The 26,384-nt window shown below is 42.9% G+C and overlaps 1 protein-coding gene across 1 annotated transcript; it reads right to left on the reverse strand.

The window, feature by feature from the left end:
- Nucleotides 1-1,206: 1,206 nt before the first annotated feature.
- dctd (dCMP deaminase) lies at nucleotides 1,207-24,690 on the reverse strand. The gene is made up of 6 exons (XM_018738375.2): nucleotides 24,607-24,690; nucleotides 19,219-19,330; nucleotides 14,965-15,100; nucleotides 8,972-9,088; nucleotides 4,296-4,392; nucleotides 1,207-1,723 (listed from the first exon to the last, which is right to left on the reverse strand). The coding sequence occupies exons 1-6, from the start codon at nucleotides 24,654-24,656 to the stop codon at nucleotides 1,627-1,629; spliced, it is 609 nt and encodes a 202-aa protein (XP_018593891.1). The 5' UTR covers nucleotides 24,657-24,690; the 3' UTR covers nucleotides 1,207-1,626.
- Between the last annotated feature and the right edge of the window lie 1,694 nt (nucleotides 24,691-26,384).

The following is a 26,384-nucleotide window of genomic DNA, read 5'->3' on the forward strand; positions in this document are numbered from 1 at the left end:
ATTGTGTTCATAACCTGAAGGGCCAGCATACACTTGACTTGTTCCCTTTTGAAAAACTAATTTGCAAAGACTTTAAAAACCAAAATAATAGGCAGCTCCCAAATTTTATATGAACATTTGTAGCAGTATAGAACGTAAGGTACAAGTGTTTCAACTTCTTCCGTTTAGTAATTAGCAGAAATATGGAGACACTCTTGGCTGGTTGAGGTCAAAACGAAAACCGGCTGCAATTTATTTCTGACTTTACACAACTCGGCCGAGACAGTACCTATTGTTAGTCCTTTCATTTGCTTAATCACAGCGGCTGAACGCTTTCTACAATAAGCCATTGAGGAGGACATCTGAATAGACGGTGGCCCTTTGTGCACTCTGCGTATGTGCGTGAGGACAGGAGGTTTTCAGTACAAGAAGCCGAGGACATTGAAGAGAGCGAAAGACAAGATCTGAGAAAGTAGCAAAAAAGGAAATCAGGAGGGGGAAGAAAAAAGTCTGAGGGCAACTTCTTAGAGCTTTCACAACTCTGAAGCCTCAACATATTAAGTCTCAAGATAACAGACACTGACAATTGATTATTTTATCACTCCTTCCAGGAATGTGGGGGGGAAAAGGGCAAAATCCTCCTTTAAGAAGCTAGACTTGGCAGGTCTCTGCGAGGCACGTGTTGATCGTTCTCCCTCTTCCCCGCTTTGAAATTCAAATGTGTAACATCCTTATGGAGTCGGAGGACACGAGAGTCTTACAGGTGTCACAAATGAGCCTTGCAACCACCGAGAACCGTCACAAATGTTTCCTCACCTGCTTTCTGCTGAACCTCTTTATTACCACTGGCGAAGCAGGAGACATTGTGCATCTTCTGAGCTTTAAGTGTCCATGCAACAGCTTTTATTCAAGTTGAGAAAAATGGAGCTGAAACCAGCCAGGATTTAATATTGCCAAGGCATAAGTGAGAGTGGCACTCGTGTCCCAACCTGAGGTCAGACTGTATACAACCAGAGAGGATTTTCTGGCTTCATCTCATTAGACAACTTCATTCCCCACTCAGCTGGTGAAAAACCGGTCGGTGAAGAATTGAAGCTGTGTCTTTCTTGTAAATACATCTTTCTCCCATGCTAACAGAAGCAGGCATCATTAAAATCAAGTTTCCCCCCCCACCACTTTAATTTAAAAAAATTCAAGAAATTTTTAATATTTAAAAAAATCCTGAAAAACAATTATTCATTTAAATTTATTTAAGGAATTACACAAAGTAAAGATACATTCAAAAAGAAAAAGTACACATACAGGAACTTGAAAACATGACTATCACGCTTTTCAATATGCCAAAGCAGGGCAGGAAAGAGAGAGGAGGAGGGGAAAAAAAAAAAAAAAAAAAAAAATCTACCTTTACTTTAACCCACCAATTATTTCTACTTTTCAAGCTATTAAAAATATGTACAACATCTATCCAAAGTGATAAAGGGTCTTTAGAATTAGTCATGTGTAACACTATGGTTTCTTTGCCAAAAGCTGCCAAAGTAATCCCACAAAGTAACAGAATCCTGAAATGAAAATGTCTTAAATGTTCTATAAAGAGATTTGATGTAATTTTTTCTGCAGATGAGAGGGTGAAACGAAAGCATTGGTCATTTAAGGTGAGTGGACTGATCCGGTCATACTGCCCATTCCTGGGTGGTTAATTGAATTGAAGTCAATGACGATCATGTTGTGTTTTGGCTTAAACTCCCTGGAACACACAGAAAAAGAAGTGAAATTAGTCATTTTTGCTATTACATTTTCCTTCTTCTTAACTGGTTTCAATTTCTTTGCCAAACAGATGACAAATGTTTGTAAAATTTCTTATCCTCTCACCTTCATGTCCTCCAGCGTATTGCATCTGTGAAAGAACCAATTACCAGGCAACATGCTGGGGAATGGGAGGGATTTGAGGACACGCAATCTCCTGGAATTAATCATCGGGGTCATGCTGCTCAACATCGAGTCAACACCATTACAGCGCTGGCTCACTCGCTGCCAAGCTGCCAGACGTGGAGGGCCTTGCCCAGCCCTGTCCACCGATTCCTGGCTCTGGATCAGTCTTCTCTGAGGGCTACATTTACATTTATTCTTTTAGCACACACTTTCTCCAAAGCAACGTGCAGTATCATGCACGACAAGTTCAAAATCAGAAGTCCAGAAGTTCTTGGTTTTGGCAGCAATCTGGAGGAATGAGCACCCTCTATTCCTCAGAGCTGCTGAATCAATCTGAGCACTCAAAACTTATTTTTTTCAGACACACTTCTCTCCTGATCTCCTAACTGCTTCATAAATTTGTCTCACACCATCTGTCTGTACCTCCTGTCAATGGTACATGTAGCTACTCGTGTAATGCGTGCCAGTAAAAACTATGGTATTGGACAAACTTATTGTGCTTCGACAACTGTGTCTGCATTAAAACTATCTGTTGAGAAATCCACGTTTTTTTTTTTTTTTTTTTTTACTCCTGAGTTGTACATTGTTGTGGAGAAAAGCATCTATTAATTCTGTATGTAGTTTATTATAGACTTTCACAGAGCCTAAGCTGTAAATACAGGTTGGTACTATTAAATCGAGCTGTATTAGAGAAAAGCTTCTGCTAAATAACAAATGCAAATGTATACGAGTCACCATACCCATGCTTTAGCTATATACCACATAACATCTCAACCACAAAGATGCCCATGAGCTATGAGTGGATTTGCCCCAAGCTATAGCAGATGTGCTCAGTGGTTGTCAATGGCTTTGAGCATCATTTGTTTCGGCCTCAGGAAGACCTGGTGTGTCATATTTGCTTTGAATATGTGATTCAGAACAGGAGGCCTTGAGCCAATAAGCCTGATTCCCAGTAGGCTGTTCTAGATCACCTTAGTGCTAGACCTACCACTTCTATTAATATGAAGGATAAGGTGGGGTACAGTGCTGTTTGTCACAAAAAGAGAACAATCTGGAAATAACTCTGCAGAGTATTATGTGCCTTAGCACCCTTTGTGTCATGAAAATGAAAAAGGGACTTGACATAAACATGAAATTCACTATTTAAAAAAATTATTATAATACAGATAAATTGTAGCGAGAGAGAGAATTTAGGAACTGATTACAGTTTTTAATTTTTTCCCCCACACAAAAACAAGAGACATTTGCTATTCTGAATTGTTTGAGAGTTACTTGCATTTACCAATAGTCACTGCACAAATGCTAATGTCCCCGAGTACTGGCATAGTATCCGACTGGACGAATGATGTTGAAAAATACTGACAGAAATACTGTGACAGCTTTCTAAAAAAAATTTTTTAAAAAAAGTCTACATTCTAGTGCTGGCTGTGGAGCGTATCCTAGATCTTCACAAACATCTTGATTTCCGGCTTGGAGTCAAAACCGCCCTGCCCCAGACTGCTCAAAGGGGAAAGAGGAGCAGAACCGTCTGCCTTGTCCCCGTGTCGGGTCACAGCTGGGTATCACTTCAAAGACAGGAAGTCCTACTTTGGCACAGTTCTTTTGGTGTGCAGGCATCTCCTTGGCCTAGTTAGACTTTAAATGATGAAAAACAAACAAAACTCCAACAAGTTCCTTTTGGAGACACACTATCAATGGCTGGTTGGTGGGAAATCTCGAAAGAAAAAGAAAAAAAAAAAAAAAAAAAAAAAAAAAAAAAAAAAAGACAGAAGATGCCTTATGTCTGGGTCCAAAACCGCTCTTGCTGATAAGAATACTTCCTCGATAAATATGTCAGCAGCTTGATCTAGGCAGTCTTCCAGGAGTCAAAGGGGGCCAGTAAGAAGAGACGCTGATGAAACAAACTCCCGATAGCTAAACAATGCCTAATGCACGAAGAGAACGAGAGAATAAACCATTTAATATCAAGACAGTTGCTGGCCTGAGCTGTTCAACAGAAAATAATCTCCACATCAAAGAAAAGTGGGAAGAGCACGAGGTGCTCGCGAGTACATTATCCTCCCCCCGTCGAGGCGGACGCGCACGCTGGGACAGCAACCCTGCCGTGACACCAGGGGAACACGAGATTGCTTTTCCGCAAAAGCACGGCGATCATTCCAGCTGCCCTTCCCCACGTGAGTAATGGCTCTAATGCAGGTCTTTCTGAGCTCTTGAACTATTCATTAGCGGTCCGATCGCGACCCGAGACAGCTGAGTTTCAGGCAGGGACAGCATTTGTTTATATCCTAAGTACATGCTTCATGTCCAGCTCGTTTGCACGACTGATGGGTATATATCAAGCTTTGACAGATGTAAATTAAGCCATCTTAAATGGCCTCCGTGCTCACCTGTATGTGATCCCAACCAAGTTAAACAGCCGTCTGGAGGCGGTCATTTCAGGGGTATCATGATACTTGTCTGATAAATAAATCACCTCCTTTATACCTGCAGGCAGAGACAGAGAAACATCAATTACCTTTCTGATGGGCTAAAAGGCAGCAGCAGGCTGGGGGCCGTTAAATAGAGGCAAACATCTCGGAGATGGAAGACTGAGCGGGAGGCAAAAACAAGAAAGATAAAGAGAAACAGAGACGTGGACAGTAATGCAACAGCGGTCTGTCGATGTCTTCCTTAAAGCGCAAGTCCGCTTCCCAAAATCGGGGAGAAGCCGAACGTTGCATAAGCACAGTCCGTTAAGAGGTGCCGAGCGCTCATCTTCGCCGCTGGGTGTGCGGGAACGGTGCGGCGAGACACTCGTTCGCCGAAGGTCAAACAGCGGGTCACCGCCGTACCTGACATTTTCCAGCTGCTGGGGACTTCAGCAGAGCCAGCCTGTTCTGTTAGCTGCTGTCGCCTGTGCGTGAATAAACTACCGGAGACACACTGACGAGCCCAACACCAATAACCACAAAGACTGATGTTCTTTCAATGCATAAAGAAATCGTAAATATAAAATGAATTTCTTTTGGGGGCTGTGGGTGGCATCTGAGGAGACGGGGTGCTCTTTCTGAACCACCGTGCCTAAAAAAGGGTCGATCCCCACGGTGTCTGCAGAAAAGGACAGTTATTGTTCAACATTAAAAAAACATATGCGCTCAAGTACAAAGCAATGGCACTTTGATGATGAAATGAGCGAGCAATGTGTTCAAATAAGAGTTGGTGTTTGGAGAGCCTGAGCAGGGCACGGATTTGCAGGAAGACCTGCACGTCATTGTCCAAGTGACCGTGTTCGTCCATCCCAACACAGGCGACACAGGGCATTGGACGGCTCAGGTGTGACCAAAAACACAGCATGTCCGGTTCCCACAGGAGACAGAGCACCCTTTAAGGGTACGACCAAGCTTTTCCAACTTTCTAAGGAAGTGCAAAATGAAGATCGCTATGCCAGAGGTTTGGGAAAGGATCAGTTGAAATCACCAGAGTGTGTCACGTAAACAGACTTTCGCTCTACAGTGGTATGCACACTTGGCAGTGGGATGGACACTGACCCGCATCGTCACTTATTGAGTAGAAGATGAGTGAAGAAACCGCTTCATCAGAGGTTTAGCTCGCTTGAAACAAGTTATTACAAATACTGAATACTGGCATTTAACAAGTTCTTGGTATTGAGCCATGAAGACTTTGTGAATGAGGTATATAATCTGAATAAAAATCCTCCACACATTCTGCTGTGAAACTACCATCATAGCATCATGGACACAATATGTATAGGAAAAATCCCTCAGAACAGAGACCGGGATGAGAAAGGTGTCTCCAGCAGCAGGGTCACAAAAGCCCCCAAACAGACTCTCTGACAGAGGACTGAAGAAAACTGTGAATGGATTTATATCTTTTTATTATGGAATGTGGAAAAAGGACAACTCCCGGTTGGTCAGGAGCAGAGGAATGCATCATAACAGCAGGGAGTCTGCACTGCAGAAAGGGAGAGGAAAAATGCACTGTTGAATAAATCCAAAAAATTTGGAGGGAAACCATGATTCCGTAAAAACGGAGCGCGAGAAACAATGGCAAAGGAGGGGAGCCACCATCTGTCGGGCTTCTCATGTGCCGGTGTGGGTGCCGCGCTGAGGTCAACAAAGAAAGCAACAGTTAGGGTAGCAAACAGAAAGAGACAACTGTTGAAATTTCAAAGGGCGAGGATTAGCATAAACAAAAGCGGCAGATTAGCTAATGGGCGTGCGCCAAAAAAGGTGGCGGGGACCGCGAGGGCACCGCCACAAAAGGCGACGGGGAGGACGTGAAATGAGATGTGAAAGCAAACCGAGCCGAAGTCAAACAACTTGGGGATGCAATCAGAGCTTCATGCACACTTCAAGCCTGGGCGCAACCCTGTAATTTCCCATAATTCTTTTCCCTGAATGCCGGAGCCCACCTCAGCCGTAATAAAGCCAGTACATATGGAGCTCTCGGTTCAATGAGGGTTTAGGAGCTCGCCAAGATTTATCATTTTGCCAGGCTAATTACTCTGTGGCCCCTTTTGAGTATAATGATTCACTAAATGATTTTGACAGGATGTGATTATCAATCCCATCAACATAAGATGAAATAAAACCCAAAGACAGAGTAAGTAAAGCATTTAAATAACCAAGAGAAGAGAAATGAGTGGTACTGGATGTGGAGAGCAGGGTAATCAGACTGGACTTGGGGATGGATGGATGGATGGATGGATGGTCTTGTATGACAGGAACAGTCCATTTCTTTTCCCACCTCAGCATAACAAAAAAATTGATGTTATATTTAGAGGCAGGCATATTTTCAAAACGATTACAAAGAACGGAGTCCGTAATTAACCAAGATCCCGTTTGCCAGGTCACTCACTGGAGACCCTGCTGAATGCTGCATAACTTAAGCCCTAAACAAGTCGTTTGAGGCAGCAGCTTTTTCTGGCCCCAAAAGCCAGCTTGATCCTGCTCCAGGCAATAGGCATATGCCTTCTTGCGGGATAAATCCACAGCGCCCTCTAAAGTACACTGAAGTCCTTCCAAAGTGCGAGCTGAGAGGACAGGAAAGTGCCTGCCTGAGTCCAAATGCTTTACACAGCTTTGTTACAATGTCACTCGTTGATTATTAATGCCTCTTGAGTAATTTAATGACTAACACTTCATAAGTGTACAACAAAACTAACTGAGAAAAACATTTTTTTTGTTCTTCAATATCAAATATGAACTATGATATCAATTCATTGGAAATATCAAAACAGACCCAAAAAAAATTCAGTATTCCAGTATTCAGCAACTGCAGGAAAACCTGTCTGCCAGCTAGCCAAGCTTCTGTCATCATCATTCATCGGAGGGTAAGACACTCCGATACAGATCCAAAATTACTTATTGGTTGGTTTTCCTGGAAAACAGTTTTGGAACACAGATGCAAGAAGAAAATTACCATTAAATTAGTACCTTGAAAATATGGTTTAATATAGTGAAGAGGAATTTCAGTAGGGGAGAAGAAAAAAAAAAAAAAAAAAAACACTTCAGTGAGGAAAAAAAAAAAAAAGTGAATTTCAGTGACCCTCAAAAGCCCACAAAATGTACTATACATTTATTCATATAGCAGATGCTTTTCTCCAAAGCAACACACAGTAAGCTACTTACAGTCATCCACCCATTTACCCAGCTGGGTCATTTTTACTGTTTGGTTAACAGGGTTTAGACAGCTGGTAGCACAGCAGTTAGAGCTGCTCCAGTATGAAACAGACAAATAGCTGTAGTAACTTAACATTGCATGTCGCTTTGGAGAATAGCGTCAGCTAAATGAATAAACGTAAACATGTCAGTTCAGGGCAAATACTTCAATCAAGGGTACTGCTTAAACCTGGGCTCTTCCAGCACAAGGCAGCAGCCCTAAGCACTGTGCTGCCTGCTTCCCAATAAAAAAAAAAAATAAATAAAAAAAAAAGTTTGAAAGATCAATAATAGAGTACCAAACTGTTGTTAGTATGAGTGCAAAGAGGATGTAAGAATGACAGAGGAAAAGCAGTTTTACTCCTACCCACATCAGAGCCTTTCTTCTGCCACAGCAAACCACATTTTAAATAACATTTCTGAAAATGTGCCCTTTCACACCAACACCTGGCAAGGAGCACTCATAATGGGTGTCACGGTCACGAAATCAGAAGAGAAGGGTCTGAGATGGAGATGCAAAGAAGTTTAAAAGACAGTGAGTTGTGGCAAGACGCTTCCTAACAAAGTGAGAGCCCTGAGCTGGAGCTTACGCTCCCACTGTGCGGGGAGGTAGCTGCGCGACCTTCCCCGCCATCAGAGAGGGAGCCTTCGATCCCATTTCAATACGCAGCTCTGGGATGCCTCTGAAAGAGCGGTGGGAGACCAGGAGAGAAAATGAAAGGGAAGGAGGAGTTTGCGGGGGGGGGAGCTGAAACTGCGAATATGCTAACAGGTTAGGAAAAAGCTGAAACGTCAAAACGATGGCTTTGTTGGGGATGGAATAAGAGAGGAAAAAAAAAAAAGGGAAAGAAAAGATGGGATGGGGAGGCTCAGCACTGTGGGAGACAGTGATGGTGCTGAAACCCCCCCCCCAACATATAATCTGTTCTGGGTAAACAGAGTGCCCAAAAAACAGCTCTAGCACACTGACAGCCATCACACACATCGTGCATCTTCTACACTGTCTCCAGCCTGGAGGAATAAAATAAAATAATGGATGGCATCCAAAGAGTCCTCAGTTGAAGGAATTAGACTGATGGGTTATGTCACAATATAGGCAGAAGAGGCTTTAAAAAGTATTCTATACCTTTTAATGTGTCTGGTGAGAAGCAGCAGCAAGGGACATACCAGTTAGAGCTACCACCTCTGGATGATAGTGACATTGGTTCGAGTCCCATCTCCTGTTGTAGTACCCTTGAGTAAAGTACTGACCCCCTGAACTGATAGAGTAAAAATTATCCAGCTGTACAAATAGGTAAATCAGCATAAGCAGCTTAACATTGTTAAGTCACTTTGTAGAAAAGGGTCAATGGATGAGCGTAAATGCAGGACAGCTGGAACGGATGGAGGTGGACGCGTCTCACCTGCCTGGATGATGAGCTTGGCGCACTCGTTGCAGGGGAACAGGGCCACGTACATGGTGCAGCCCTTCACATCTGCCGAGTTCTTGTTCATAATGGCGTTCAACTCCGCATGACACACTGTGGGGGGGGGAACGCGAAACACCATTCTTAAACAAATACAGCAATGTATATTTAAAAGGGTACGGACGGCCACAGACAGCATAATACGATTGAGATAAATAACATTAAAGAGCTTTGAAGGCAATGCGGTCACACACTCCCAAGACGGTTCTTGCTGAACCAGATTGCTCTGTGAACACAGCAGGCTTGTGCTCACAAGTGTGACAATCCCACACAAAGACAGTCAGGCCACCATGCCAATCTGTCAAACATACTGTTCTCGCCTTTCACCACGAACTAACAAATTAGCATGTTTCAACCCAACCCGACACCGATTTTACACCGTTTTTCTCTACTCGCAAACACAAATGGGACCAGAAGTCTTGTTGGTAACTTGATTTGATCATAATTCCAACCACAATGTTACAGCCCATAAAATACAGCCCATTTATTCATGTTTAGCTTCTGGAAAAAACCTCAGCTAAATTTATTAATCGATTAAAAATTCGCCGTAGATCTTTACTCAATTGTCATCAACCGCTCATCTTATGCCTGATTGCCATGTTCCACAAACTATCCTGGAAACAGAGCATGAGGCAGGAAGAACCACAGATGGGATGCCAGTCTCAGAACTGTGATTTATTCACCTTCCAATAACTTGAAACGACATGTTTAACACTTATCAGTATCTAACCACTTTCAATTTGATTTATTATGGGTACAATTAATACAAGAGAGACATACCTTGATTTATTCTCTGGGGAGGTCTAAGACAAAAAAAAACCCACCATTTGAAACATGAGGACCATATGTGTTAAGAATATCCAGCCAGGAAGAAAATGGCACTAATAAAAGCCTGAAAAAAGTGCATCTCAGAAAAAGCATAAACAAAATTAAACTATTATGTTAAACTTGATGCGAACAAAGATCAAAAAGAGAGAAAAAGAATTTCACTACACTACATTTCATTAAATACAAAGCTGTTTCAGATAATACACTCACAAAACACACACTGGGAGGACAAAAAAACGATTACTTTTAACAGACTTTTTTTTAAGGCAGAAACAAAGATTCTTGAGGGGAGTGTGAGCACTTTTCATTTTCAGTTCTATTCAGGCATATATTCACACAGAAACAAACAAGCACAAAAGGTTAATAAAGAGCTTCTCCAGTGCCCAACAATTCAGGAAACACCAAAACAGTTCCATATCTTGACTCTGAAGTGTTATTTAAAAATGCGATTTTGGGGGTCGTAGAGATTTACTTTAAATGCGACAATATTTGCAGCGTAACAACAAGCATCTCTTTAGTTAACATCAGTCCCCAGTGTTCTGTAGGCGTCCAAATGAGGCAAGTTCTCCGACCCAGCAAGCACTGAAGACCAAAGGAGCTGTGGGCAGGATACCACAGGGATGCAGACAAGACACCACAGGTACCGGGAAGGGCTGTTGTGTGGTTGCCATAGCTACCTGTTAAAAACCACAAGCTTCTATCTATTGCAAAATGCAGCCTGCCAGGTCAGTACTATTGAGATGCCAGACAAAGTGAAATCAGCCTTTCAAGAGAGTGACACTAAAAATAAGAAAACTATTTTAAAATAATAAAATTCTAATCAATAAGTTCAGAAAATCTAAAAAAAAAAAAAAAATATATATAGTTATATTACGAGTGCTGAGGGGGTAAAAAGACGTGTAGGATGAAGAATGACACTAACCTAAATACTAGTCTAATCTGGTTTATCATTTCATGTGTTGGTCAGCAGATATTAAAGTGGTGGTGGGAGCATAATTGGGTGGGACACCAGTGGACATGAGTCCAGGTATGTTCTCCTGGACCAGGGCAAGAAGGCTGCAGGGCTGGGGGGATAATCGCTATGCTCAGTAACTCTTCTCAAGTGGGTCAAAGAGTACACCGCATTTTAATAATTTGCTCCAGGGGGGCTGTCCAGCGACATGATGAGGCCGCCAACAAGGTCTGAAGGCCAGACGAGGTTGGACTAGACTGGAACAAATAGGGGCCAGGTGGAAACATGAGCCAAATCAAACAGTAGAGACCAGGCAGGGTGAAAGCAAAACGCTAATGAGCCATCCTGACAGCCAACACAAATGAAACGGACTGCACTAGTTCACAACCATCCAGGAAACAGCAAAGGAATTCTGCTCAGGTGAAAGCATAACACCTTGCCCATTATACCCAATGAATCCAGCATTAAGCTGGTTTCCATCTATAGAAGGATGGTTTGTAAGGCTGAGGCCACCTCCTGTAAGAGCATGAAATTAGCACAAACACAAAAGCTTTTTATTTTAAATTAAAAAAGAAAAAAAAATTAAAAAAAAACACACATTTGTTACAGTTAAGATCTGCAATTCAGATTCTGCGGCTGCGGTACCAGGAGGAAGCCAAGAAAAATTTAACTAAATTCTAGCATTCAGTGGCTGACATTCTTTTTACACTGTGAAAAGGATTAGGTGGTTTTAAAAGTGTCACCTGGGAAACCAACGGCCAGACCTACGGATGCCGAGCCACAATGAGAAAAACGCTTAAGACCATCAGTAACTCAGTAAGGAAAATGTATCCCATCTGTGAAAGCACAGACATTTCTAAGGAGGACATTATTCATCTAAAGCCTCCCCTACCATTCTGCGAAGAACAAGGACTTGATTCCTTTGTTAAAGGAATCGTGAACGGTTTCCAAATCGTAAAACCCATCCTCTAAATTGTAGGCCGGGGCAGATACAGTTAACTTTTTAATAGGCACAAATTTATTGTTTTTATCATTTACAAGGACAGGAGGTCATTCTCTGTGGTTTCAGAGAGCAGGACGGCCACAAACAGCTGGCTTGCTGACCTACCTGATCTGCCTTCAATTACAAATCAGAAGCTTTCTATATTTAAGAGCCCAACATTACCAAGGCCAACAAGAGGTGCTGCCCTTCTATTATAATTAAAAAAATAAAAAAATAAAAAAAAAATTTCAAAAAAAGAGACAGCTTTTTGTTGCAAATTTCAGGCTACCCATTTATCCAGCTCTAGTCATTTCTAAGTGGCACGCTGCCTCCCAGCCAATTCTCAGGGTGAAAAGGCGAGAGAGCGAATAAGGTGGCAGCTGTAGTACTTTTGGCTTTCCTCTACGTGTTGACATGGCGCAGACATGGCAGCTCTGGGTGAGGAGTGATTTCACACCAGTCAGATGTATTGCAGAACATCGTTATTATTATTATTTTTAATCACTAATCTGACACTTTCTCCAAAATGAGTTCAGCGTTAAAATTCTTACAATTATTTACCCATTTATACAACCGGGCAATTTTTACCGTATAAATTAAGGGCAAGTACTACAGCAGGGTTCTACAAGAGGAGGTGAGATTCAAACCAGGGTCCTTCCAGTCCAAGGCAGCAGCTCTAACCACTGCACCACTTGCTGTGGATGGTACTGAAGCCAACTCAGAGCAGCGTGTCAAACTCATAGATCTTTACAGCGCAGGTGTCAGGCAGGGCCTCGCGCGCACACACTCGACTGGATGTACGTGGACTTTGTGCCAGTTTGGCAAACTCAAACACCACACACAACAGCAAGAGATCATCCCACACAGACCCAGCGATAATACCACCGGGCACCAGTCAGACTGCTAGGGAAGGACACTCCAGGGTCAGCTGAAGCTTTCCATTTCCGGTCCAAGGACAGGCCTTGCTGTGCTGCTACTGAAAAGGGTACTTTACCCGAATGGTCAGTTATTTTGGATGAAACCCATCTGAGATACAAATTAATACTCACAAGAAACAAGTAACTGAATATGAACCCGATCTTCACAGATCGGCCAAGGCTTCTGCTCCTCCCACAGCCTGCGACTGTGCGCAAGCTCTTCAAACAGCGAACCGGGACATGACTTGCACTTGACTTCAAGTTGCAGTGAATCCCGACATTCAACGTCCGGGCGTCTGGACTGGAGCGCTGCCAATCCTGGGGGCCCGGTTGCTGACTGCAACAAATAGCGTCATTAACTTTGCACCGCGGTCAGGGCTATTTCATTACTCCTTTGCGTTCACTTAGACTGCAGTGAAACCAAGAACCATGGTCTGAACACAAAATGAACCCTGAAGAATCCTAAATTTGATCCAAATGTTACTATACTGTATAATTTCGAGTAATCAAAGTAACCTTCTAAGTCAAACATCAGAATTTCCCCTCATCACCTCTCTCCTTTTGCTTCCTGTAGCATCTTGTATCAGGGTTTACAAAATGGTCAAAACATGTGCACCTTAGCACCTTCTGGACTTGATCACTCCAACATTCCTGCAGCAACACTGCACTCCTCTACTTTTGGCCACTTGGTGGTCCCACTGAAAAGACATCTAAAATCAAAACCCTGTAGGTTCTCAGTTCTGCCTCCGATGTGGTAGAATGACCTCCCCCTGTCCCTCGGAGCTGCTGAATCCCTCTCAACATTCAAGAAGGGTCTCTTTCCCCATTTCTCCTCTGATCTCCTCACAGTTGCACAAATTCGTACAGATCTGTGGAACTGTGATCTGTAACGACTGCCTTTAAAACGGTGGCGTTAAAGTATGCTTCGATAATCATGTAGCTAAAACTGTTCACTGCTACATGCACCTTTGTTAGCCCAAATCTGAAGAAAACTAAATAAATGCAATCAGATGACATTCAATCATTTGTATTATTTAGCTGGCAAGACAAATAAATTAACAAACAGGAAGAGGAAAGAAATAAGACAGTGAGATAAGTTGCATTGTGGTTAGAATCGTTGCCTTTAATCTGAATGTTGTTGGTCTGAATCCCCTGGCACTGCAGTACCCCTGACCAAGGTACTGACCCTGAATTAATACAGTAAGAATGCCCTGTTGTATAAATGAGTGAATCATTGTGAAGATAACTGTGTAGCACTGTAAATCACCATGGACGGAGTCGTCAGCTAAATAAAAAGTTACCGCAAAACAGAGCCGTGGAAATTTTACATTCCACAGTAGGACAAATGATGTGGAAGAACCGCCTTCTCTCTCCTCCTCACACGTCAGCAGGACACCGTTAAAAGTCCGTCAGCCAACAAACAGCTGTTTACCTGAGAATCGGGCGCGTTGTTCAGCATAAGCCTTTCGAATCATCAACTTGCCCACATGCTGCTAATGTTCGTGTACTCAAATTACCATGCTGCTCCGCTAACAGCGACGCAGGCCAGAAATTTTAGAGAGCAGCGCCCTCTACGGGCCGCCACGTCAGCTTCATTTGGGAGCGGAAAGCCATTGTTCAAGAGGCGCGTTACACCCGTCCCACTCGACACCCCGCAAAACACGTTAAACAAATACTCAGAGTTAATGCAGAATAAACGATTTTACATTTCTGCACCGAACGTGTAACATGCGACAACAGTGGTACAATGCACCAGGTAAGGACACCAAAGGCTTTTGCAGGAAAACCTGCATTTAGTGCTGCATTTAAAAACGAGAGATTCCAAAAATACAAACCGAGTTCATTTGTCAGGAAAACAAATGAGCCGCTGCTCCGTTTTCAATCACTTTGTAAGGAGAGTCTCGGAAAGCGCAGCTACCCACGCCAGCCACCAGCCGTCAACCGCCAGCCGCCCCGTGTTCCCGCTACAAAAGACTCCCCTTGCAGTTAATCAGCCTCTCCTCCCCAGCCTTCATTTTCCTTTGCCTGTAACCTCCCCAGATGACAGATTTTTGTTTTAATCAGCCGATTTATTTACACGGGAAGCGTACTTACGCTCAGCCTCTGCCATCGGACTACAACGAGGACAAGAAGTCAGGCGTTTGCCGTAATGTATCCGCATCCATGATCGGACGACGAGCACCCGAAATATCAGATGGGACACATGCTGGGAGTGGGAGCTGCCCCAGGCAGCCGACGGATGGATACCCACCGTAAGGGTACTTGGTGTCTAGCCTGTCGGGCGCCTCGCGACTCCAGGGCAGCAGATCATCATCGCAGCCGTTGGGCATCCCGTTGTAGCCGATGCCGACTATCTTGTTCTCTGGGTTTACAATGCATGCGCCAACCTGAAGGAAAGGAAACATTTTCATGCATTTTTAACAAGAAAGCAGGGGGCAGCAGGTGGCATAATGGTTAGCACTTCCATCTTAAAATCCAAAGACCAAAGACCTGGGTTCAAATCCTACCTCCTGCTTTAGTACCCTTGAGCAAGGTATTTGTCCTGAACTGACACAGTAAAAATACCCTGTTGCATAAATGGGTAAAACAGTGTATCCAGTTATGTTTCAAACTTAACGCTCCGAGTCACTTTGGAGAAAAGCCTCGGCAGCTGGGTAATTGTGTGTCAATTCATGGTAAGTAGCTTGCTGAAGGGAACTACAGGAGGAGGTGAAATATGAACTTGCATCTTTCAGGTGCAAGGCAGGAGCTCTAACTACTACGCCACCTGCTGCTCCTAAATAATAATTCAAAACACAAAAGCAGATCTATAAATAAAAGCACAGCAAGAATAAATTAAATTAAAAACTAAATGAACAAGAGGGAAAAGCACTTCATTTTGTGTAACTTCAATCTATTGCCTTTCTTGGATGAACGCAGCACAGCCACCGAACAATTATGTTCCTGGGTGTTTCTTAGGCATTACTGATACATGTACTCTGTCATTGCACATGGTGCCAAGGCTCAGTGGTCCAGAGTAGATGCGTAAAAAACACGAGTTATCATGGTAAGACTGAAGTGGGGGGAAAGTGCACCTTTCTTCTGAACATCAAGCCAATCGAATAAAGAAACATGTCCCAAGACATCAGGTTCTTGTAACAAATGCTCTTATATCACATGCTATAGGATGAAATGGCCCATACCATATCCCCAAAATCTTATCAGCTACACAAGAGTACCAAATAATGGGAAGGTAAGGGGGGAGGGGGCGGGTAGTAATAGTCGAAGTCTGAAGCAACGACACTATGGTTACAAAGATGACTGTGCAGGTGAGTCATATTAATATGAATACAATTTACCAAAGTGTGATCAGTGCAAGAGCCCTGACAACCAGCATTTTAATATCTGAGTTTCTAAAGCAACATGAGACAGATATGATCTTACAAGAGGCCAAAAGGTCACTGCCTGCATTGCATCAGTAACAAAAACAGTAAGTGTATCGTGGCAAGGGGACAGCGTGCATTGAACAGGATCAAGCCGCGTTTGAAAAGAGGAGCAGCGGTCCAAGTCGAAGCACGCAGGCAAGATCGGAAGGATACGCAACAGGACGGTTGGTAAAAGCCGCAAAAACAGCTCTAAAAACTACCACAGGACTGAATACAGACCTCTGCCGCACAATCTGGGCCAGAGCGTACTTTGTCAACTTCACAAAGCTGCCATTTAAGGTTGGTCGGTCATTCGGAAACCTCACGTATCCAAGACCGCTGCACACAAACACGTAACCCTGCAGTGATGAGCCCAGTGTGGGCACCTCTGAGCACTGGAGTCAATATGGTCTGATGAGTCATCTAGTACTTTTTACTTGTATTTACAGGTACCTGTTGGTAAAATCCAAATCGATTCCTTTATCCCGTTACCCGTTGGACAACAAACACGGTGCTGAACCTATGACAGCACGCTCTACGACTCATAGGGGGTCGTACGAATCAACATGAATGCAATTTAGCTTACCTGATGCACCTTATGCACCCAAACACTCTGTTTTTACTATAGTCTCCTTCACACTACTAAACAGATTCAAGAATGGCTTTAGGTGGCTTCGGCAGCGACTACGTCCAAACGTCACTAAACTTTCAGGGGATATTCCGGAAGGAAAATTATAAAGCAAGTTTCCATCTTTGAATCTCTAAGAATAGGTCAGCAGGCAGCACAGTGCATAGAGCCATCAACATAGAAGTGAGGGACCAGCTTTCAATCCTGCTCCTGATGTTGTACCCTTGAACAAGGTACTTACCTTGAATCGACACAGTTAAAAAAAAAAAAAAAAAAAAAAAAAAAAACCCCAACCACACAGCTGTATTAATGGTTTAATCCCACTAAGAAGCTTAGCATGTAAATCCAAGATTGCCAGTCACCTCAAGCAAAGGCACAGAGCTAAATAATTATTTATTCCTTTAACTTACGCTTTTCTCGAAATCACCTTAAAACTTTTCATCTATACGATTGAGTTAGTAATAATAATGACAGCAACAGCAGCCCTCCTTCCCGACATGACCAGTACCATACTAAACACTGCTCACAACCTGTATAAGAGTGTTCCAAGAAGGATGGAAAGTACTCTGCACTTCTCCTCCTTAGTTATATGATTTTATAACTTGTTTGGGGTTTCCTTTGTTTTATGCACTCTGTCTCTTACATGCGTAAAAGACAAAGTGATGCTCTCTCTTCATTCACAGTGATTTTCATATTCAGCATTCGCCATAATGCTCTTTCATGGATCAAAAAAAAAAAAAAAAAACCCCACTCTATTCTTACCTGACATTACAAGTCTGTGAATATTTTTTTTCCTCCACCCACATTACAATGTGCCTTAGTGTCAGCTCAAGTGGTGTTGGTATCAATGTTTTTCCTGATCTATCTGCAAAGAGCAATTTCTCACAACACACTGTTACAGAGCAAAGCAAGATTTGCCTTGGAGTTTAAAAAAAAAAAAAAAAAAGTTATTCAAACTTGTTTTTCCATATCATAAAAAAAGAAAAATCACAGACAGAGAGAAGAAAAGTCTTCCTTTCATGAGTAACTTGTATCTTGTTTTTTTTTTTTTTCTTCCCCGTCAATTTCCTCTGCAAGGTCATCGGATACTGAGCAGCGAGCATCCTGCCCTGGTCCCCTACTGCGATGCATAAACAATCGACCTTCACGGCAACTTACGGCAGATACCAATTCTCTTGTTCCCGAGAAAGAAAGCGGTCGCCTTTCATCTTTACTTTAAATCAAGCCCGCTACCCCCCCCTCCCAATTTTAGCATGTGCTTGTGGGAGGGGATCAGGGCTTCCATCTACAAAAGATCCAACGGCACATGGAAATCAAGCTGCCACGCTGGGAAAAAGTCACTCCTGGCCTTTCGGGCAAACTTTGTGTGGAAGGGTTGACCTCCTCAGTACCCCAGTTTGATGCAAGTGTAGGAGAAAACTCTGCAGACCAACTATCCCTACTTCACCTTCACTTCCCCACACTGAGATGTAAAAATATCCATGAAATTTACATATCTGTCATCTCATTATGCTTTTTACATCAACCTTACCATCATTACAGCTGGGGGTCCAGTCATAAGACTAAACGGTCATGCGTTATTTTAATAATAAAATCTTTTACTTAATACATGTTAAAAGTTGCACGCTTGGAAATCCCTTTTTTAGAAATGTGGGTTTCATTGGAGTCGATTAAGGAACAACTTTAGAAAAAAGTTACCGTGATGTCATGTCGGAAGATGGCGCAACATTTGCAGCGCTTCCTTAATAGATCTGCATATACAATATTAATGACAGTTTTACAGAAGTAAATCACTCGAAACAAAGTGATTTTTGACTGATTCAATGTTTTGTTTCGAACTTCCTGGGAAATCATATTTAAATAGAATATTGCGATTCACTGGACTACCCAGTCGTTCTGAAACACGGGCATACGTGGATAAACGACCACCAGCAAAGCGAGTCCCATACGTTCACGAGGCTTAATTGTGGTAAACTGTCATTTTCGGCAAAAACAAGAATGGCACGACCTGCGGCCTCTGAATTATGCCTTGAAATAGATGTGGAGCAAGTCCACTCAGCCGAGAGAGTTAGCGCACTTCTCCAACGGCGACCTCAGATTTCTGCCAACCTTTACGAGTCCTCGAGACTTGGCATTCGAGATTCAATAATTAAATAATAAAAATAAAGAATGGAAAGTTCAGAGCACTGCATCAAATGCAAACTGACTGGAGGACAAAGTTACCCACAATCCCTGCCATACCCCTTGTTGCTTCGCGAGCCTCGGCGCGGCAGCAGGGCTCAAAAAGGGGCCGGTGATTTATTAGCCGTGCGATGCCGGATTGAGAGACTTGATGCAAGTGTGTCAGCTTGGTTAATATTTAATGTCAGGGCTCATATTAAAAACAGAGCCAGCAGGCAACTCTCAGGGTGGTAAAAGGAGAGGGGAGCTCCGATCGATCAAGGGTGGGGTGTGTGTGGAGGGGGTGGCGTACCTGCGAGCTTGGATCCTTGCTTCTTTGAGCTGACAGGAAGGCAACCGCCATGAAATATTCAGGCCACTCCAGGTAGTCCTCTCTCTTCTTGCTCTGAGGCCTGCTCTCAGCCCTGGGAGAGACAGGGAGTGTTACACAAAGCCAGGAGGAGGCCACACTCGGGCTCGAACCACACGCGCACCCTGGCCCCGCAACAGCCCGACACGATCCGGCTCCTTCTGCGCTGCTGCAAAGACGCGTGGGAACCCAAGACGCCTCCGGCGACAGTCTTTACATACTCTTTACATACCTTCACGTCGAAAAAGCAGAAGATGCCGGACATCGTGAAATATTTTAATCACACTTCTATGGCGATATCATCTCACCTGCGCACGGCTGAACATCCGGATGCACGAGTATTGGAACATGCAGTCCGGTACATCACAATATTGTTTTTCCAATATATCTTACAGACTTAAAGGAAGAAAAAAAAAAAAAAAATCGTATTTTCCTGAAAAATGGGGAAAGTGGAACACCCAGAGCAACAAACTTTAAACATCAGCTTTGTGCAGTTCACAAGGTATACTTTGGTGCACACTGGGTGACAGAGGTGTGGATTCAATTTTTAAAAGCTGTGTTTGCAGCCTTTACCAGCCCCATCCTGTTGAGTCTTTCTGTTTTTTTTTTTTTTTTAAATTTAAGGAAAAAAACAAGAAAAAAATTTTTTTAAAGTGATCTACTTGCATAGAACTTAAAAAATATCAAAAAAAAAAAAAAACTATTTAAAAACTGCACCATCTTCCAACATAGCATCATGGTCAGCAGGAATTTCCGTCTTCAGTCGTTAAAACGAAACCCAAATTGTTTTTTAAAACGTTTTGATTGAAACATTTAAGGTGATTTTCAACCAACCACCCAATGCACAACATAAAAACTGGAAGGAATCATCATACTCGTTGCAGTGCCCTCCTCCCTCTATTTAAGATCAATTTAAAAAGAAAAACGTACACGATACACTGGAATGAGTGTCAATCGCACGACTCAATTGCCCCCATTTGTTGTGGTCATGCAAGGATGAACTGTAGGAACACAGCTCTGCCATGCAGCCGGTTCCCTCCTGTCTTGCCCCCGATTCCAGACAAAATGCCGTCAGCGTACCGCTTCCCTTAAATGAGGCATGGCTCCGCGTGGCATCTGGAATCTCTTCACGCAGCGAGTGCCTGCAATTAAAACGAGACCACCTGCCGCTTAATGAATCGGAACGAAAGGGCGAGCCTCTACAGCCAAGGCCCGTTTAGCGACCCCGGAAGACTGCGGAGGCACGCTAGGGAGCTGTCATCTGCGCGTCCGTGCTGCTCGCCCAAACGCATCCATAGCCGAAATGCTTTGAACTTGCCCTTGATTCTGATCAAAATTGGTGCCAAAGTCAGCTAATGGTACATCTTTATAAGCACCAGAAGGTAGGACTGCGAGAAAAACGCCGTCTGACCTCCGTTACATCCATCCGTCCATCCATCTCTCATCCACACACATTGTAGGGTTTCTCTACATATCTAGGGCATCTCTAGGAATCCATCCTTCCACCCAACCAATATCAATAAGTCCCTGTTCAACGCAGGGCTGCAGTGATTCAGAGTCTCTCTCGGTAGCACAGAGCATGAGGCACAATACACCTTGGATGGGATGACGGTCCATATCTCTTTTCAGATTTTCATACATGTATTTTTTTTTATTAGTTTGCCCTTTTCATAGCACAAAAATCCATCGCCGCTGTGGAAAACTTAAGCAGTAGAGCTACTTGCATCACTTTGCCGTGGTCGCAGTCCACATCACGCGTCAAGCAAACAAAACCCTCGTCATAAGAGTACCGGGGTGGGGGCAGCAGGCAGCCCTGGGTCACCTGTAAGAGGTTTAGGAGAAGAACAAGGAGAGTATGAGAGCCACCGGGAGCCGCAGAGAGGATGAGGGACAAGTGGTTCCGGTGAACAGGCCGCCGCCATCACCGGGTCCCGCAAAGCCCCAAGAGCTCTTCAGGGGCACGATGGCTGCTTGAAGGGGATGTCGATGTGCTCTAAAAGCGGAAGCTGCCCTCCGCCTTGCCCCTTTTCCCTTCACTGCTACTCATGCCATTGGCTCATAACTTTCACATTAATTTGTCTCGACTGCTCCAAAGCCTCACACGCAGGAAGGTATGGAAAGACGACCAGAAAGCAACCAGGAACCGAGTACCTGTTCATAAACGTAACCACAGAAGCAGAGTTCACCCTGACATGGCTGGACTAATAGTGCGGGAGGGGACTGGAGTCATATGACTGACCCCTCATTGCAGTTATCTCACACACACACACACACACACACACACACACACACACACACACACTGAAACCACTTGTCCCGAGGGGGGTCACAGCAAACCGGAGCCTAACCCGGGCAATACAGGGAACAAGGCTGGAGGGGGACGGGACACCAGTCCGTTGTAAGGCATCCCAAGCAGGGCTCGAACCCCAGACCCACCAGATAGCAGGACTCGGCTAAGCCTGCTGTGCCACCGCGCCCCCAAGTCGTCATATACGTAACAAAAATTTCTGATCCATTTTAAAGAATATTACAAAATGCCTGGAAATCACTTGAAATATTAACTTGTGTATTTCTAACATCCTACCACAGGGGAAAAAATAATTACCAATTAGGTTTCTGCATTTACAAAGAATTATTTGTAGATTATGGATTCACTGGTGTATGCTTTAAAATCACTGTAAATGCTGAAGTTTTTTTTTTTCCCCTCCACAAACAATTTTCCTCAGACAATTAGGGTTTTATTTTACGTATGCACCAACAAAATTACTAATGATTACGATGGCAGGTTGGAAGTCGACACAGCATTTAACACGTCCTTAGAAAATCTGCTATTATCATTAAAGAAAATGAAAGTTTTATGCAAGTCACCTGATACACGAATTATTAAAAATCATTTTATTGGTGTGTATCTGCTTCCCCCATTGTTGAAAATTCTGGATATTTAAAAAATAAACAGAACTCTGATGCACTGCACTGTCCAGTCATGTGCAGATGAACTGAACCCACTCAAAGGCCAGACCTGTGATGTTACTGTCAAGTAATAAACACACAACTAAAACACATCTCATCATGAGCACCCACTGCTGGATTTCTCTTATGCTAAATTTCTTTCACAGATCAAAGTCCCACATGGAGTAAAATCATGGCGAGCCATCAAACATTCATCCTGAAACAGACAGCGGAGCTGCATGAGACTGCACCGCTCACCCAGCGGCCTCAATGCATCCAAGCCCTCAAACCTGGTTTGGTTTTTATTTCTTTCTTTTTTCTTTCAGTCTAAGTGCACCTTAACCCCACACACGGGTTCCACCTCCAGTAGTCTGTAGCTTCAGACTTAATCACCTCGAACGTCAGTCTTCTCCGCCGCAATCCAGCTCCCTGCGTCACTTTCTCCTACATCCCGCTTCAAACTGCTCCCGAGGGAGCACGGGGGGCTCAAGACCCCTTGCAGCTTGTTGCGTAAAACGTGAGGTAAATAAAAGAACAAAGTTGCGGGCGCTGCCGTGGTCTGCTTAGACACGATGGGGGACAGCCTGGACGCAGGATCAGAGGGACGCAGCTCATGCTTGTATGGGCACTCTTCGATCCCCAGCACCCTGGAATGCACGAGCACATCCGGAACATCTCAAGGGGTAGAAGTATGTTGAAACAATAAAGCAATTTGGGTAGAAGCATTCTGGGAGGGGGGGGAAAAAAAAAAAAATGTATCTGGAAAATATTATAAAACCTCATAACAGAGCAAGAATGTGCAACTGCAATCCTCAAGGGCTGAAGGCTACACTGGTTTTTATGCTGCCTATTATTACAATAACAACAAGAAGAAGAAGAGAGAAAAAGAAAAAAAAAAACCACACAACAATGAAGAAGAAAAAGGTAGGAGTGATTACAACTGGTACCATCCAACTGAATGACCCTGGTTCGAGTCCCACCTCCTGAACTGATGCACTAAAAATCCCCCAGCAGCAAAAAAAAAAAAAAAAAAAAAAAAAAAAAAAAAAAAAAAGGTAAAACACTGGAGGAAAGCATCAGATAAATAAATAAATATACTGCAAAGGTAATAAGTGACCTTACCTTGCCGTTCAGATGTTTGAAAAGCAAACAAGAAAAAAGAGAAACGACCGATAATCGTGATCATTCCCTATAAGACGAGGCCCGAGGAGGCCGGCGGGCCGCGATACAAGCGCCCCATGCTGACTGAAGCTGACGACCGCCTGCAACGATGGACGAGATGTACCTATGTGAACTGGGCCATCAAGTTAACACTCGGCAACAATGTTATTAGTTGTAAATTAATTAATTTGCTGAGATTTACATCGCTTTGGACAAGAGCATCTGCTGAATGAATAAACCTAAATGTAAATTACCTTAGAAATCTTTATTAATCTAGAATGTCCAGGAGGGGTGGGCAGCCAGGACTGGACTCCTACAGATTTTTTTTTTTTTTTTTTTTTTATAAAAACCCCCCCTTGACTTTTAGTTAAGAGGTTTTCATTCCTTTCCTCCATGGGGCCAGTAGGCATACTTATAGATTTAATAACTCTGTAGATAGTGCAGTAATTTAATATATTGTCTACCTATTTGTCGACTCGTCTTACACGTGTGTCACTGTGTGAGAAGAGGGCTCTAAAAAAGAAAAATGATTTGAATTGACAGGAACTGTGTACCACAAACTGACAAGCTTGAAAAATGTTAAATAAATGCAATAAGCTTCATCCAGCGTCATTCCAATGATTAGGCAATATGCAACAATACCCATTGATGACTATGAAAACAGAGTAAAACCCAAACTATCTGAATTTAAACCACCGGAATGGAGTTTGAAAATTTAGTCTTAAGTCTGAAAAGTTTTCAAAATAAAAACTTGAATTCAAGTTTTTTTGCCACTGATCTGAGCCATATGGATGGGTTATGCCTTAAAACACACACAGCTTATGCTCATTTCTATTGATCGCTTCTAGGTGTCAGTGTGAGAAGAGCACAGTGTTAGTTACACAAGAAAACACATCGACACTGAATTCAATGTATCCACAGACTAAAAGGGTAAACTGATCGATCATCCCATCACTTTTTTACTGATCCGAGCGCTGTGATCGATCACCCTGATCACCGTTTTTCCCGATCTAGTGACCGAAGATCCTGATCACCCTCACAGACGACCAACCGAAACTCGGAAAACTTTACAACATACTAGTGCGATCCGAGAGAGAGGTGCCCGCGCCACCCGTGACAGTGTCGCACAGTTAAGATCACTCATTTAAAATCGCAGCTCACAAGCTGCACGGATTTGCATTTCAAATGCGGCACAAACAAGAACAAATGAAAACTAACTACCCGTCCGTGGCCCTTTGCGCGCTTTTCTCGCCAAACACCTCGGAGCTCATTCTCACCCAGCGGCTGAGGACTCGGTGCACGCACCACGTGTACAGCCTTGCGTCAGAAGGCCGCGGTTGCCAGATGGTGGGTGAGATTTAAAGTCTAATTCGCCTCAGGGAGCTATATGCCGCAATAATGTAATTGTTAAAATGGTTAAAATATTACAAAAATTAAATTAAATTCATTAAATATTATACTTATTTTCTAAGAGATAGTTAACGTTTACAACGGCTCTTTGCAGACTGAAAATTTTTTTTCTACTAGCAAATCATAATTTGAAATGACCTCTGAACTATAAATTAAAACATTAAATTCTGCATCCGATAATGAGCCGATAAGTTGTGCACTATAATGAGCAGGGAAAGCTCGCATAACAAGTGACGTATACATAGTTCACGTCATATACGTATAGCTACAACTCCTGAAACTTCGAGAGAATGGTGGTTTCTGGCAACCTCGTGCGTATTTTTCCCGCGTTCGGATTGCGGAAGTGAAGCACGAGAACGCCAGAAATGGGCATAGTTGATGTTGCAGAAATAGTTCTTTAATTTTAATGAAACTATGGTTATCTGGTTCATACGAACAGCTAACAACAAGAAATGGCACATATTTCTCAGTATTGACAGTAGGATGTACATAAATAGTTGCACGCTGACTGTGAAGTTATAGCAACGTGTTTTATACATTTATGCGAAGTACATTATGATTATCATGCTTATAATGCATTTAATAAATCATTTCATGCATGAGCACCCTATCGTCAGAGAAGGGAAAAGTGAATACAACAGCAAAAGGGTAGCTTGAAGAGACAGAAGATGTATACACAAGTCAACATCACAAGTTCATTCATTCATTCATTCATTCATTCATCCAGCACATCTCTGAGTTTTGGTACCACATTACTGTACCCATAAATACAGTCACATGCATTTTCTGTCGTAGAGATGTACAGCTGTATACATTACACCCTCTAAATTTGCATCTGTTTTTTGCTTCAAACTAAAATATTTTTGGGAAAAAAAAAGAGAAATAATAAAATGAATTCAATAATAATAACAACAGTAATTTAAAAAATCAGTGGTCTTCCTTGTTTTATTTACCGAGGTGAAACTGCTTTATTGTTATTATTGTAGTCACTGATAGATGTGCACTGAGCGAAGGCCTTCGGCTAAGCATCACCTTTATTTATGAAAAATATTCCTGAGCTGCTCTCAGTTCTACTTCCCCATAATATTTTTGTTCATATGGAAAAAAACTATAGAATATCTGTCACATACAGTATTTTACACAATATTCCTTATACACTCATCACTCATACAGTATAATGGGATGAAGTACAATGGAATACCACTTCAACACTTTACCACTTCAAAACTTCAACAGTTTATGAAAACATTTCGTTTCATTTAAATGGATTTTTATTTTGCACAACGACATTTTTTCCGTTACATTGTCATTTTCTTTCCACATCGCTACTTGAATCAAACATTTTGCGATGAACGCAGAGATCTCACAGAGATACACACTTCTCCAGTGTCTCCAGCCCAAAGGTTTGGTCCCTCCATGGTGTCAGTCTGACTATTTTCTGGTTAAATTACTGTAGCGCATTAACCTCTATGTTACCCTGCTATAGTAAATAAATCCCTAGTCATGACTACATGAAGATCAGCTATCCTGAAATTCATTAGTAACACTGCACAACTACTCTAATGGCATGGTGTCTACATGCAGAGCGA

The sequence above is a fragment of the Scleropages formosus genome, chromosome 3 (genome assembly GCF_900964775.1).
Source record: "Scleropages formosus chromosome 3, fSclFor1.1, whole genome shotgun sequence".
NCBI lineage: Eukaryota > Metazoa > Chordata > Actinopteri > Osteoglossiformes > Osteoglossidae > Scleropages > Scleropages formosus.